This window comes from Zerene cesonia, chromosome Z (genome assembly GCF_012273895.1).
Source record: "Zerene cesonia ecotype Mississippi chromosome Z, Zerene_cesonia_1.1, whole genome shotgun sequence".
NCBI lineage: Eukaryota > Metazoa > Arthropoda > Insecta > Lepidoptera > Pieridae > Zerene > Zerene cesonia.
The window spans coordinates 9,640,742-9,656,307 of NC_052122.1; the positions used below are offsets into that span (position 1 = coordinate 9,640,742).

Sequence of the window (15,566 nt, forward strand, 5' to 3'; positions counted from 1 at the left end):
ATGAAGATCACCATGAAAATACGTTTCGTAGTTTTAAAGATTTAAGCATACATAGGGGCATAAGGACAGAGACAGCGACTTTGTTTTATACTATGTAGTGAAGACATCTTCTAGAAGCACTTTTGAATTGTCAAAACATAGTTTTACCACTAACCATCAGTTCGAGAAGTAGTTTCAACGGAGAAGGGCCTTCATAAGACTCTGCCGTTTTAAAATCATGTAAATTTTACTTACATTTTAATTTTATGTAGCAAATAAAATGTATAATAAATTTTAACACAGTGTTTCATTGCATTTCAATATAAATTCCTCAGGCCAGGCGATATTGATATTTGGCGATTCAGTTTTTTAATATCATGAAATACGTATAATCCTGTTACATATTATATACATATTTCAACATACGATTTTCTCTTTAGTTCCGTAATATAAATATAAGTATTATATCTGAAGCTCGCCAATAATAATTGCATCCTTTTTGACAAATATTTTATTATTTTCATAGATATATAAACACTGCAAATGACATTCTAAATTTTTAGTTTTTTTGAATCCAAATGATGAAAGGTTGTCAACTTGCAGTATATTATCCTACAAGATCCTACAGAAAAGACATTGTATCAAAATAAGTTAGGTGCATGATATAAGATAAAAGCAATAGACCGTTATTTGAGATAAAATATAAATCACGTTCCAAGTCAGAAGTAAAAAATCGAAGGAGAAAATCTTTTACTACGTGAGGCCACTAAGTAAAGGTACACAAGGATTGCCAAATTTAATTTCTCTTACCGAAATATCCTTGAGTCGAAATGTTTTTATGCCCTCGGTATGTTATCGGGATGAATGGAATTTCGGAGCCATCAAACGGTAAATATTATTTTACGGGATGGCCGTTTGAAGGCAGTTAATTTTGTTTTACGAGAACCTCTGAAATAAGATTTTCCCTGCAAAAATGGTGAACGAAAAAGAGTAATGTAGTTATGATTCTCCGTCCAGTCATTAAGTACGAAATGAAGCGCGTGTTAAGAATTAAATGACTTTTTAAAGCGTAAAGATATTACATTAGACAGCAGTATTTTATTTTTGTGTTAGAAGGATATAGAAATGAATAAAATCGTGAAAATTTAGCCTGGCGCTTTATAGTAAATTATAAAAAAAGGCATGAAGTGTTTAGTAATGGTCTGTAATTCATTATATTTAGTATTTGTCATATAATATATAATAATACGAATCTCTTTTTTGAGATCTAATATAATATAAAAATGCTATACCAGAACGAACAATATTCATTATAGCTTATCTTTTTTTTAACCACTTTAATTATTAACTTTAAATTATTATTATTTTGTGATAGCTGTAGTACATACTTTATGGGCGAGTGTAATCAATATACATATTTAAGGAGTTGATTACTTCATGTATTTTCTATATAAAAATTATTCGAATATTCAAAATATATTGAATTAAATATTGACTGTGTGTAGACCAAGTGTTCAAACCGCGCTATATAAACGCTAACTTAACTATATAAACTAACTAAACCATCACGCTGATAATTCAAAATCACATTACACTGAAATTTATTTCAGACACAAATTCCCGCAATTCTTTTTTTTGTCTCCGCTCTATGCACTTGTAAATGTAAATTTATAGATTCAAAAGTAATCATAGACACTCATACAAGTTCCACAAATTAGATGCTACATTTTAAAGATTTGTTCTTACTCACGTATGTACATTTATAAACAGATTTCCTACCTAACGTATTCCCGTATAACATTAAGTTACAAGTTTCAACATACATACAGTTAAGTGATGAATTAGTGTAGCCAAGGAAGTTTAAACAAGTTAACGTGAACTTTAACTGAATAATGTAATGCATGTTATTGGTTTAATTTACACACGTGCCCATTAGTCATTGTTTGTAACACTGTTAATGTGCTGTGGTTGTGCTTGCGTTCGTAATTAATGAAGATAGGCGACGTATACTATGAGACTTGAATCCTGTGGTCAGCGTGTGGCGTTGTGTGCACTAAGTGTGAAGGCCTTAAAATACAATAGGTGTGAGTTTATGGAGTTATCATCACCAACTGCTGGGAAATAGACCTCCTATAAGGGTCAGGCCATAGCCCACTACGCTAGCCTAATAATACGGGTAGACAGATGTCACATGTCGTGAAACTTTTTTATTCTTGGATATGTTGATTTCTTTCATCGTCATGATTTCTTTCACCGTTTTGATCAGTGTTGATGCTATCCACATGTGCTGATAAAGTGAATATGTTAATGCAAGCTTGTCTGGTCTCGAACCCCCCACTTATCGATTTTAAGTCCTTACCTCTAAGCCACCGCGGTTTATGGTGTGATGTCTATAATAATGTTCGTTTAAAATGAAATATAATATTTGCAATTAAACATTTCGATTAGATTTTTTAAGCACTTAATGTAATGTTATATAAATCTCAATTTAACAAAAAATAAAGTTGTAAAAGATTATCATATCGTGTTATAAATTAAAATTTATATTGTGCACTTTTATTTTATTATATTAAAAATTGCTGTACCTAATGTATAGATATATATTATTGTGTTTTAATGCCATATATAATTTAGTGCATTTTGTTGCAATTGAAATTGTATAGAATTTATCGTTACAGAAATATAAAACTGAACGTGTATTGAGCTAAAAATTGAGACATAAACCATTTCATTCGTAATCTTCTATATTGACATTGCATAATGTAATTCCGAGGTTCCAGTGTATACCGGGCTTCAATACTGACCTGAGTGGAATGTAATTTAACCTAGTCCATGCTTCAAATGGGACCTAGGGCTTGCGCACGTGTATTTTAACATATATATAAAACTCTCACGGACGGACAGGGTGTGACATTCATATAATTATGAAGAAATCTGCAAATAATGCACAAATACAGCTTAATTTTATACTTAAAGTTTTAGGTTTGTCAATACAAATAAAGCTAATGAAAAGAGCTAATAAAATATCATTCACAGACATAATCAACAAGATATGTTTAATCCGGCATCTTAGAATAGCCAAATTTCCTATAACTTACTTCCATTCTTGAGGGACTGTTAGAGATGAAACAGAAATTTCACCTAACATTTTCCGCTCCATTTGTTTCATCACTACTGGCAACCCTAGCGGAAAACAATATCACACATTGTAAAGATTTAGTCTTTGATACACGTGTCCTTTCCCAGAGGTGTTATAGCCTCTAATAATAGCATGTATGAAATAACACTCGAAAGCGTTTATATGCCCAACATGAATTCAGTACTGGGAAAAATATGGATAGGATAGTTTTGATGATACTTTTTGAATTGGAAAAATTGTATGAATTATTTGATTTTATGAAGTTCACTTTGTGAGATCATTTTCAGTGTCATCGTTCGACGTTGATAAATAATATGATACATGATGATACTGACAAATTTCGATATCTCTTTAGTAAAATATGGATTGAATCAATACTATTTCCAATTAGAATATGAAATGTTCTTATTAACTGTATCAGATATTGCTTCTTAAAAATAGTTTCAAATGACATAACCAAATAGTAGATACATTATTTCAAACTTAAGATAGAGTTCTCTTGCGCTGCAAATTTGCTCAGAGACATGGCTAAGGCGTTTCCTTGAATATAGAATCGTCTTACTTCGGCTTACATTGGTTTACCAACGCATTTTAATGGAACATAAACGTATTTAGAATAAGAAAGCGGTCTTTTTGCAATAGGAAAGGTAAAAAAGGAATTCGCAGAAATAAAAATTACTTATAAATAGCCTGTCAGTAATAATTTACAGATATGTATATGATTAAAAGATTGACTATATAAACCTATAACATACAAAATATTGAGTATTATACTATAACTTATTTAAATAACAATAATTAAAAAGAATAAATTGCGTTTAAAATTCGTTGAAATGTCTTTAATTTCTTAAATGTATAATATTCGCGAGAAAGAAGACAAGTAATATAAGAAAACTCTATTAACATTATGAATTTGATTTTGAACGTAATTAGTTTACGTTTCGTGTGAACAAGGGAATAGACAGACAGTGGTGTTTTCCCCGCACAATTCCTGTTCCCGTGGGATTTTCAGGTTTCAAACTATCATATGTCCTTCTTCTGGTTTGAGACTACCTCCGTGATAATTTTCATTCAGTGACGTGAACAAGAGACAGGCAGACAAACAAAGTAACTTTCGCATTCAAGTATATCACACGTAATGTTTGTGTTGTGATTTATTCGCTTATGCTTGTCTTTTTTTTTCACCGTCCAGTAAAGGTTACGAATATTCTATAGATTTCAACTGTCAATAAAAGCCACATTTCAAAAAAAAAGAGGCTCTCAAATCGTAGATAACGATAACTTCACGGGATTTCCCTCAATTTACGTGATTCTATTTGGGTTTGATAGCGAAATTTCATTTTGTCCCGTTTTGGGATCTGGAGTGGTATCTCCCCATGGAAACGTCATGAAAGCGTGATTAAAAACAAATGAAATCAAAGACAAAAAAATAGAAAAACATTAAATAACAATCACTTCATCTTCACGTTAAAACTAAAGTACCTCCTATATGAATATTATAATTTGTTAGTTTCAATTGGCAAGAATATCGTTGACCTTATTTGTATTAAAGTTTGATGTTTTGCATAAGTTGAAATGTTACTTTCATTTTTACTTTGAAATTGTAAAGTCAACTTGAACATAATTAAAAAGCCATCTCAAATAAATTGCTATTTCAAAGAAACTTGGTATCAGAATGTATTTAATTGTCTTAATATAAAACCTATCTCATTTCCTCGACTGGATTGAACCTCGAAAGTAAATAGAATTTATTTCATGATCGACTCCCTCTAGAAATTAATTAAATAAAAGCAAAGTCGTTGTTTCACAAGAAAGTGCTTTTAACACAAAATAGATTTTCATGAAAAACTATGCCTCTTCGCCGTCGTTAATCTGATAGATTTGTTTACGTTTTTTATTATAGTGTAGGTAGTAAATTTAATGAACTTTTTTTTTATATTAGGAATTACAGTTTTATAATTAATTAATAACACTGTTGTTATTTGATTAACATTGCAACTAGGCGTTATTGAAAATCATAATTCGCATTTTTGAATACGTATTATAATTAAAAAACTTTTACCACGTCGGATTCGATGACAATTTCATGGCAGTGTTAGTCTAGTTTCGAAATACTCAAAAATACGTTTTCTTTTTTATATTTTCACTGTTCATGTAAAAAATGTCTGAATATTTTTTGTGAATACTCGGAACTGATGATATATATCAATATCAGTTATTATTAAAGTCACCCTTTTAAATATTGAATGTTTGCTAACGAAACATTTTTTTTCAGTACATTGGAACAATGGACGTGCCTCGCCCGACCAGCCGTGTGGAGATTGTAGCTGCAATGCGCCGTGTCCGCGTAAGTTCCCAGTGTATTTATCCAGTTTATTGTGCAATATTCATGGGCTGCGCTGGTCTCTTACCGGCAGCCGACCCACCAGCCGACCTAAAGAAGTAAAACAAAGAGTCACTATTAAATTGATGCTTGAAAAATAATTTGCCATAAAAAACCGAAATGATAATCCGTATATTATTATTCGATTTAGAGTCTGTGTTTAATGAAATATTAAGAGTCTGTGTATCCTATCTTTGTGATATATTCTACATACATTTTGTAACATTATGTGTTCAACACGCTATCAAATTAGCATATATACTGAATTGTATCATTCATGTTTCTGTTTCCCTTTTATAATGCACTTTAAGGCATTATAAATCACGCTTTTAGGTCACGAAGGCCCCCTAATACTAACAAAAAAATGTGTACTTTATTAGTACTAAATTACGCATAGATTGCAGTTTTTGACAAATTGATTATATCAAATATATTCATACGTATAACAATATCCAATCTTGATCGATTATGACGTCGTTGGCTTTTGATAGTAAATTAGAAACTAGATTGACGCAGCGGTTGTCAAACGTGGGCATTGATGTGTGTGTGTTTGTTGCTCTTTCATGCAAAAACTACTAAATCGATTAAAATGAAATTTGGTACGTAGATAGCTTGACAACTGGAATAACGTATATTTTATAAAAAAACTTTTTATCCCGATATTCCTACGGGATACGGACTTACGCGGGTGAAACCGCGAGGCGCAGCTAGTATATTATAAACTAAAAATATTATGTTAAAAACATTTTATAAATTTGATTAGTCGCATTACAATATACTGGTTCTACGAAAATATGCTGTGGGATACCATGATACCATTTGTCCTCCAGTCACGTAAATAACATTCCCTGAGAATCGGCAATCGTATAGATTTTCATGTCCTTATTGGTGAAAATATGTATTACGAATTGGTGACAAATATTTGAGTTTAATTCTAATTCGAATTGTAAAAAAAAAAACTTTTAAGAATGTATGCATATTTGTATGTATGGATATATGCTTGTTCTCTTTCACGCGATATCGGATTTTATGATGCCATTTTTGGTGGCTCGTCTTATGGTAAGCGATCCCCATCGCCTCTGAACATATACAAGGGTAGGACCTCTGCTATTGCGTCGCACGCTTTTATGGGGTAAGGTTATTGATCCCCTCCCGTCGACAATCCTTTGCTTTTCTTGAGAATAAAAGAATAAACTGAGGAGAGTGAGGGAAAGGATAGGGATATCGGGCTCAAAAATTACGATATCATCTGAAATAATATATTAATATGTCAGATAATGATGGTAATAAATTTATTCCATTACAAACTTCTTAAACTTGACTGTTATGCAAGAACAAAATTAACCCAGTTAGTTTTATTAAACATTTCATATATTTATGATTTATTTGATACAGTAAAAAGAAACATGAAACTATGCTTTGTACAGTAAGAAACATCCAGACTATTCGAAATAGATAGAAAAATATAAAAATTAGGTATATTACGTTGAAATTCTATAACAGACCCTAAAAGGTTTTACCAAGAATCCCAGGCGTCCAATAAAAAACCGGCCTGTAACATTTGATATTCTATCCGACCCACAATTTAAATCGCTAGTCAAAAAATTTACATTATAATGAATCCATGACGAGTCTAAAGTGAAAAGGTATTTTATTAGATTTATCAAATTTTCACTACAAATTATTGTGAACTAGCTATTTTTCCCGCGTTTACGCCCGAATAAGATCTTTCACTGCGGTAAGAAGTAGCCATGTCCCTAACTATCTTTATACACTAAAATCATATCATAAAACCGCTCCGTTGCGTTGTGAAAGAATGGCAAATTAAAACGCACATACGAATTTATAATATACATAAGGATTCATCTATACGAGATGAAAGTAAATTTTAAATATACTTTCGATTATAAGCACATTCTGTAGATTTTCTTTAGAAAAAACGTATATATACGTATAAAATCCTATGAAAACATATATTTTTGGGCAGGATTATTGTGGCCGTTGTTTAATTGTGCATTATTTAATTCTACGCAACTTTTACTAAATGCTAATTATTATTTTTTACAGTACGAATTCAAGGCACGTGGAGTCAAGAAGCGTAAGGTAACAGTCGACGTGTCCACTGACGGCGTGCGAGTTACCACCACCAGTAAAATAACCAAAGGAAAGGTCTGTATCTAATTTTATTAGCTATCTATGCCCAGTGGTTTCACCTATATCCTACATGATGTTATACAGTACTAGCTGCGCCCCGCGGTTTCACCCGCGTAAGACCGTATCCCGTAGGAATATCGGGATAAAAAATAGATGTTGGCCGATTCTCAGACCTACCCAATATGCTTACCAAATTTCAGAGGAATCGGTCAAGCCGTTTCGGAGGAGTATGGCAACGAAAACTGTGACACGAGAATTTTATATATATAGAAGATATAGCCTGCCTTAATAAACATACTATCTAACACTGAAATAATTTCAAATTGGATTTATAGTTCTTGAGATTAGCGCGTTCAAACAAAGAATATCTGCACTGATTCAACTAATTTTGTTCGTGAGATATTCGTGAAACTGATAGGAATATTTTCAGTGAGAAACATAAATAATAAGTACCTAGTGTTAAATATTTTTTACAAATATACGTAAGTGATATTATGAATTTTATCCGGTCATCTATTTAGAAATAAGTTTAGGAAGTAATAAAGGACAATTTAGTAAGTACAAAACAGTACAAATAAATTGTGTAGTTGCAAAATAAATAAATACACAAACAGGATTAATGTATTCGCAACGCGTCATACATTTTCGTTAGATAAATTAAAATATACGTGAGTGCTGAATAGAATCAGCGACTGGAGTAAGAAAATATTTGCTCTGGAAAATATTACACTTTCACGTAATAGGTTGTTACTATCTATCTACTTATATATTTATATTTATGTGCGTGTTTGACAAGAACTTGTCTTAAACGGCTGAACGATATTTCTGATTTATAATTCGAACACTATCAGGCTAGTATTATATCAAATCAATCAAACCATCAAATTATTTTTATGGTTTAGTCACGCATGGTTCGGCACGAATTGGACCAGCTCGCGCCGGGGAAGTACCACACTTCCACAGAAAAGCGGCGTCAAAACTATTTCATTTTGTTACTAAACACGCTATTGTGTTTTCATTCATTCACGTAAAATTTGGCTGAAAGGTAGTATATAGTCTGTAGACATCTACCAAGAACGGATTTTGCAATAGGGCTGCATTATATCGAGGGGTTCAAGTTGAATGCAAGTCTTTTATTTTATGTACCAAATTGAATTTTAACAGAGCGGTAGATAATAAATAAAGGACATACGCAAAGAGTGGACGTTGATACATAACGAGTTTGAGCGCCTCTAATTGACGATTGACACAAGTTTGCGTGAAATTTCTTTTTCTTTTTTGCCGCAACCTTGAAATTTAGCAGGAATGTAAACAATTGTGTATGGTGACGGATTTTACGATGGGGCTAGGCTAAAAGGCCCTCCCTTTGTTATGCTGCTACAAACTTGAAATTAAGTTAATATAGAAGAAGAATAAAGAAGTTAATAATTAGGAGACGTCCGCTAAGAGTGTATTTCCAATAGAAGGTATTGAATCGAGGCGTCAGGGCTCGTGCTCGCGCTCTTTGTAATTCGAACCTGAAATCAAAATTAGTGTTCTCAAATAGGAAAAGGAGGAGAAGTCATTAATAACTAATAAAAAATGAAACTTATATATCAATTTGTAATTACGTTAGTTTATGTGTCTGAAAAGTAGTAGTAAGAATAAGGAAAGAGCTGAAACAGGTAGAAAAAAATTTGAAATCATTGCTATTTTAGGTAGTCATAGTTTCCTTTTCAAAATAATTTAAATATACGTATTATTTTTTAATCCCGAATTATATCATGATTTAATTGGACAGAGATTAAAAATACATGTATTAAAAATCAATAGTAATCATATATTTCCTATTTGACAGTCGCAATCGGATAGTTGAATAATATTGCATATATAGGTACTATCCTCACTTCTTATCATTATAACGGTAACCTCGATGTTCAGCGATGATAATAAAAGCTCCTGCACTAAATACATCTATAACAATTCTCTAACAAACTGTTTATCATCAATACAAAACTACAATCACGCCAACAAACTCTGTGTCTTTATCAAGCGTTTATAAGATAAGAGCAAATATAGGCCCGTAATTATCCGGTAATTATCTTCGAGATAACCCGGAGTCATTTGAAAACTGTTTCAACCACAAACATTATATAATGATCCAGTCATAGATAATGGAAATAATGGAATTATCTACCGAGCCTTCGTTCACGATTGGGTTGGTTCTTATTTATCCTCAATATCAATGTATCAATGTCATCCAGTATTGGTGATTTTGAAAGAAAGAATTAGTATATAATATGGTTCTTTCGATTATTAAAACATCAGTGTTAAATTTATTACAATAAAGACGAAGGAGCAAAATAAATTAAAAGCATAAAAGATTGCGTTCAAAATATTCAGGAGAGTGCACATAATTTATCAAATAATATCTACAACAATATATTTCCATTGCAGAAAGTAATCCCTCGAGATTCGGATTTGCGCCCCAGCAAGCAGTTTTAACGAATTGCAATAGACTACATTCACGTGGTTTCTAAAACTTGACTACTTTCACAAGTAGTGCATAACTAACTTTTGTTTTCCCGGTATTTAAATTTTAACATGGCAGAATTTCGTTTTAAAATACTGCTCAAGTATTTTGAGTTAAAGTTTTTCTTTTAACTCAATCTCAGCTTCTAAGCAGTTTGTTGGTTTTAATATAAATTAAATCCTGCTTAATGTTGAAGTATGTTTACAAGTTTACATTAAAATTTTTCGAGATTTCCGTTATTAATGCATGAAAAACATTTCTGTAAACATTACTCGAATTTCGAACGTTTTAACATTATTCGAATTGCGAACATTTTCATTTTAAAATGTACATGCTTTTACAAATTTAATCCATCGAAGCTTAAAATTGATTAAACAGATATCAAACATTTTTATTTGTTTTAGTTAAGTAGTTACGGTGGAAAAAACTGCATTATTCTACCGTATCACAACTGAATTTTGAATATTTGCATTTAAAAACTTATATTTCAAATATAATCCTACCAAACTTACTTATTTGTTATGTTATATGTTGCAATGTTTTACTTTCGGATAGAAAATAGAAATATATTATTTTTCTTAAACATATTATTAGTTTTTTTTTTTATTTAAAATTTTAATGGTATAAAATATTCGTAAAATGACAAGTACGTAGCAAACAAGTACTAGGCGCTTATAAGTTATTCAGAGCGCGTCTCATTGGGGTCCGCAACACGCGCCTGCCATTATTCGACACCCGAATACGCAGAAAAGCAAATCCGATTTTTACTTTTGAAAATACAAATTCAAAATACTCTGTTTCATTATAATTTCTCGGCCTATAAAGCCTGAACATTTTCACCGATTTTATTGCACTGTTTTGTATTTAGATACAAATATATTAATAAAAGTTTCATCAAATTCGTCTAATGGCAATATCATAATATGCAACAAATTAATGTTTCATATGGTTCAGGATGTTATATAAAGCAAACTAGCTATCAAAGAACACTAAATTGTCATTATTTACAAACACGATTACATAACTCTCAGTGCTCTGAACCCTTTGAAATGCTTTTATAAGTTCAAACGAACGACATCCGACTCGCCATTAGCCGAATGCTGTAAAATGTATTTACGACTCACATTTGTTACAGAGCCCGGGTTCGAAGCTGTTTGGGCGCAAAAGTACTACCTGCAATGAGTCCATTGAGATAATGCACCACCCGATATATCGTATCTTCTACGTATCGCATGATAGCTCCGACTTGAAGATTTTCTCGTACATCGCAAGGGACGGCGCCACTAACGTGTTCAAGTGCAATGTCTTCAAAAGCAGCAGGAAGGTTAGTGATTTATATTCTGTCGTTATGTCTTGAGTTAAAGAGAGTTCTGTATACTTTTCGCGACGATTAACACATGCCACTTTTATACCGAACGGATTATATTTTTTGCTATTTCTTTTACTATTTGTTACATGCTTCTGAAATAAATTAGACTTACGTTCTTTCAACAGTTTGAACAAGCATACACCCTCTAACGTGATGCTTTTTAGGTATAATACTCATAGGTTAGGTGAGGTTAGAAAATACAATTTAAAAGAACGAGTAGCTTTGTTGTTATATGGTTTATACAGTTATCTGTAGAATGCTAATATTCAAAAAATATATCCTACAAATATTATAAACTCGAAAGTCTGTAGTTATGGATGGATGTATGTATTATGTACGGAAGTTTTTCTTCTCTCTCTTTAACGAAAAATCTACTGACACCAATGCAATGAAATTTGGTGCGTAGATAGCTGGACACCTGGAATAACACATAGGGGAAATTTCTATCCTGATATTCCTACGGGATACAGACAGACGCGTGTGAAACCGCGGGACGCAGCTAGTTAAGTAATATATGCTTCTTTGCTAATAGGTATGATTGAATTTCGACCACTTTGTGACCTAGTGACTAACAATTTGTAAAAAAAGCCTCTACGTTGTCGTTTAACTTGTGTTAATGCTAAAATAAATCTGTATATTCAATGCTTCTTTAAAAAACAATTTATCTCTTGCACCTTCAGATATTGCGATTTCATTTTCAGTTTTAATCTTACTTTTTGTTACTCATAAATTACTTTCTTTGCCCGTTAAGCATTTTATTCCGACAATAAAACTGATTTATATTTACCTTTTGTCTCAATGTTTCGTGATTATGTTAACGTCTTTGTCAAAGTATTTTTGGGAAGAATTATTGTCGTTTCAACACGAGACAGTTCAAATAAATATGAATTTTCAAATTACGATTTCTACGAAGCGTCGAAATTAGTTTTGTGCTTGTGCCTTGTAGCATGTTTCTTAGAATTATAGTGGCTGATAAAGTCGACCTTCAGCATTTTTTTGAGGTTAATCAAATTCATTAAACAAAACATGAAGTATGTATTTATTTAATATAAAAATACCTTCAAACTTATTTAATATTAATATGGATTAACCTTTAACGGATAACGTACAAAACTTCTTGACCAAAGCTAAGTGCGCTTTCCACCATTTTATTTTTAAAAATACCCTCTAACCTTTCTCTCCTTGTCACTAATGGTATTTTAATGTCTCCCGAGGGAAATTTAGACTTACTGGGTTACGAGTTAGTTGTTAAAGGATTTAGGACTATATTTCTGAATTCTCTTGTTGCCCAACTTTCTGGCCTGTACGGGAAAAGTTTTGGAGTCAATAATAATGACTTTTACATGGATCGTTGTTGTGTAAAACTATGAAAATTTGGAATTTGTTTTTGACTGGGGAAAATTATTCATAGGTTATTATCGCAAATATTGTAAAATATATTAAGCAGTTTAATAAATTTTTATATACTGTACAATAAGCACGGAATTATAAGGAATGAATGAATTATAAGAGTATTTGTATATTTTGGAAATATTAAGGTATATACCTACACCCAAAATAAAAAATAAAAACAATGGTCTACTCGAACACAGAATCGATCGATCCAAAACTAATTATATGCTAACTGGTCGGTAAACCACCACCAGGACCACAGGGATCCACGCAAGATCAATTTTATATATGTTTTGGTACCAACGAACTTATAAATCTACATATTGCGAACCTCGCGTCATTGGAAATGACGATTATAAATTAACTAGCTGTGACCCGCGGTTGAAACCGCGTAAGTCCGTATCCCGTAGGAATATCGGTATAAAAAGTGCCTATGTGTTATTTCAGTTGTCCAGCTATCTACGAAGCAAAATAGTATTATTATTCACCAATAGATGTCAGGAAAAAAAAACACGAATAAAACACGAATATGACATTTTCTAAAAAAAATTCCTAGCTAGATCGATTTATCGCCCCCGAAACCCCCTATATACTAAATTTCATGAAAATCGTTGGAGCCGATTCCGAGATTCCAATTATATATATATATATATATATACAAGAATTGCTCGTTTAAAGGTATAAGATTAAAACAAAACGACTAAGATTCATTTAAATAATACGTACTTACTTTTATCTAACCTATAATGAAGTTAAGGATTGCACCGATAATTATCAATAAATAATAACTATAACATAAAATGTGTACCAATATTTATTGGAATGCATTGTTTGCAATTATGCCAATTTAGCCAGCATAGTATCTAAGGTTGCAGCCTCGCTGCAAGTTACAAAACCGAGGCATAGTTCCAAATAACTTGCATCCAACTTGTTTAAACTAAATCTACTATATAATTGTTATAATTTGGTTTCCAATATTCAAGAGAATTTGATTATTTGATTCTAGTCGTAGGATCTCGTGATTCCGTTGAGCACGAAGGCTGAGTTCTGATTAAACTTCTCTTAATATTCAAGTTTAATATACATATAGGTATGACTGTTTTATGACGTTCTTAAGTAAAACATTCGTTAATCTTTCTCAAAGTGGTATTAAAGAGTTTAGTAGTGCTAAATTTAAAACTAACATAGGGAATATGATAATTTATTTAATGTTGTTGTTTGAGAACTGCAGGGCACACACAGAAAATTAAATTACAATTACATTACAGAGTTTTCTGTAGAAACTGTTTTCTGAACCGGTATGCCAAATGACAATTCAGAGGTGCTTTTTGGAAGTGTAATGGAATAATAATATATTAAAAATTCTTGCAAATTTTTACCGCAGGGCGTAATATGTCTTGTAGTTTAATTAATTGCTCACATATTAACCAACTCAGGAAGCTTCAAGCTGTCTCATGAGTATAATTCATATTTATTTAATATAAATTCTTTGTAGGCAAAATTTAATAGATTACAATTTTAAAAAAGCGCATGTAAATTGTTCGTAACGTAGGTTGAGCATAAAACTCACATTCAACACATCCTCGCCTTATGAGCGCTTATGAATGACCACCAAATGTTACCCAAAGAGCTTTAAAAATTCAATTTAACACGGGTTTAACCTTGTTTTATTTGTGGCATACGAAAGATGGCTTTAGAATTTTAAAATTTTTAAAATATCTCCATAGGTTACACATCCATTATGTTATGTTTCATATTAGTCCAGCGCAATAGTATTTTTTTGTTTTTTTTTTTTTGTTTACATAACTTTTTAAAAACCATTGTTTTTAAAATTTAGAGGAAATATAAGAAAATAAATGAAAAGAAAAAAACAGTTATTTTTTGTTTTCAATCCACTGTTGTAAAATTGCGTAGTCAACTAGGTGTTCGCTCTGACTTCGCCCGTCGTACATTGAATTTCACTCAATGAAAATGCAGCTTTTAATAAAGTTTTGAAATATACTCAAGTAGTTATTAGGTAAAAACACTTACAAATATATAACATACAAGTGTTCCCTTTTTATAATATTAGTTTAGATTCATAAATTATTGTAAATCAACATAAATAAAGAAATAATAAGAAATGGGTCTCCTCACATTCCAGAACTAAAAAATCATTTTTGTGTTTCAAAAATACATATTCCATTCCTTCAAAAACAATATTTCCTAGTATTTAGACAAGCGACTGTTTATTGTTATTCGATAATATCAAGAACTCAAATGTAGCGGAAGGTTTGTTTTTATTTTTCAGTCAATATTTCTACTTCTGTTTCTATTTATCACTGAGAAATTGTTAAAGAACAGAAAACAACAGTATATTTGACAATTATAGCAATAAATCCTATGGTAGTTGTAAACAGACTGGCCATAAATTTATATTATAAAAATTAAACTATAAGCTTCTTTCATTTGCTATATATCTTTTAAAATTAAATAAATGTTTATTTTGTTAAATGACTATGGAGTTTTTGAGCAGCAATCGAGAATATCATTGATTTATAATAAGAAGCAACAATAAAAAGATAATAGACTACAGGCCCATATAGAAAAAATTACGGGTCATTTGAACCACCAGGTGACCTATCTAGAACGATATAAG

The 15,566-nt window shown here is 31.4% G+C and overlaps 1 protein-coding gene across 2 annotated transcripts in view; it reads left to right on the forward strand.

The window, feature by feature from the left end:
* The window catches only part of LOC119835513 (carboxyl-terminal PDZ ligand of neuronal nitric oxide synthase protein), a 140,351-nt gene that overhangs the window by 74,791 nt on the left and 49,994 nt on the right, over positions 1-15,566 (forward strand). For both annotated transcript variants that reach the window (XM_038360395.1, XM_038360394.1), the window contains exons 3-5: positions 5,394-5,465; positions 7,569-7,670; positions 11,303-11,491. In XM_038360395.1, the coding sequence (XP_038216323.1) occupies positions 5,394-5,465; positions 7,569-7,670; positions 11,303-11,491 (363 nt within the window). The remainder of the gene's footprint in view (positions 1-5,393; positions 5,466-7,568; positions 7,671-11,302; positions 11,492-15,566) is intronic.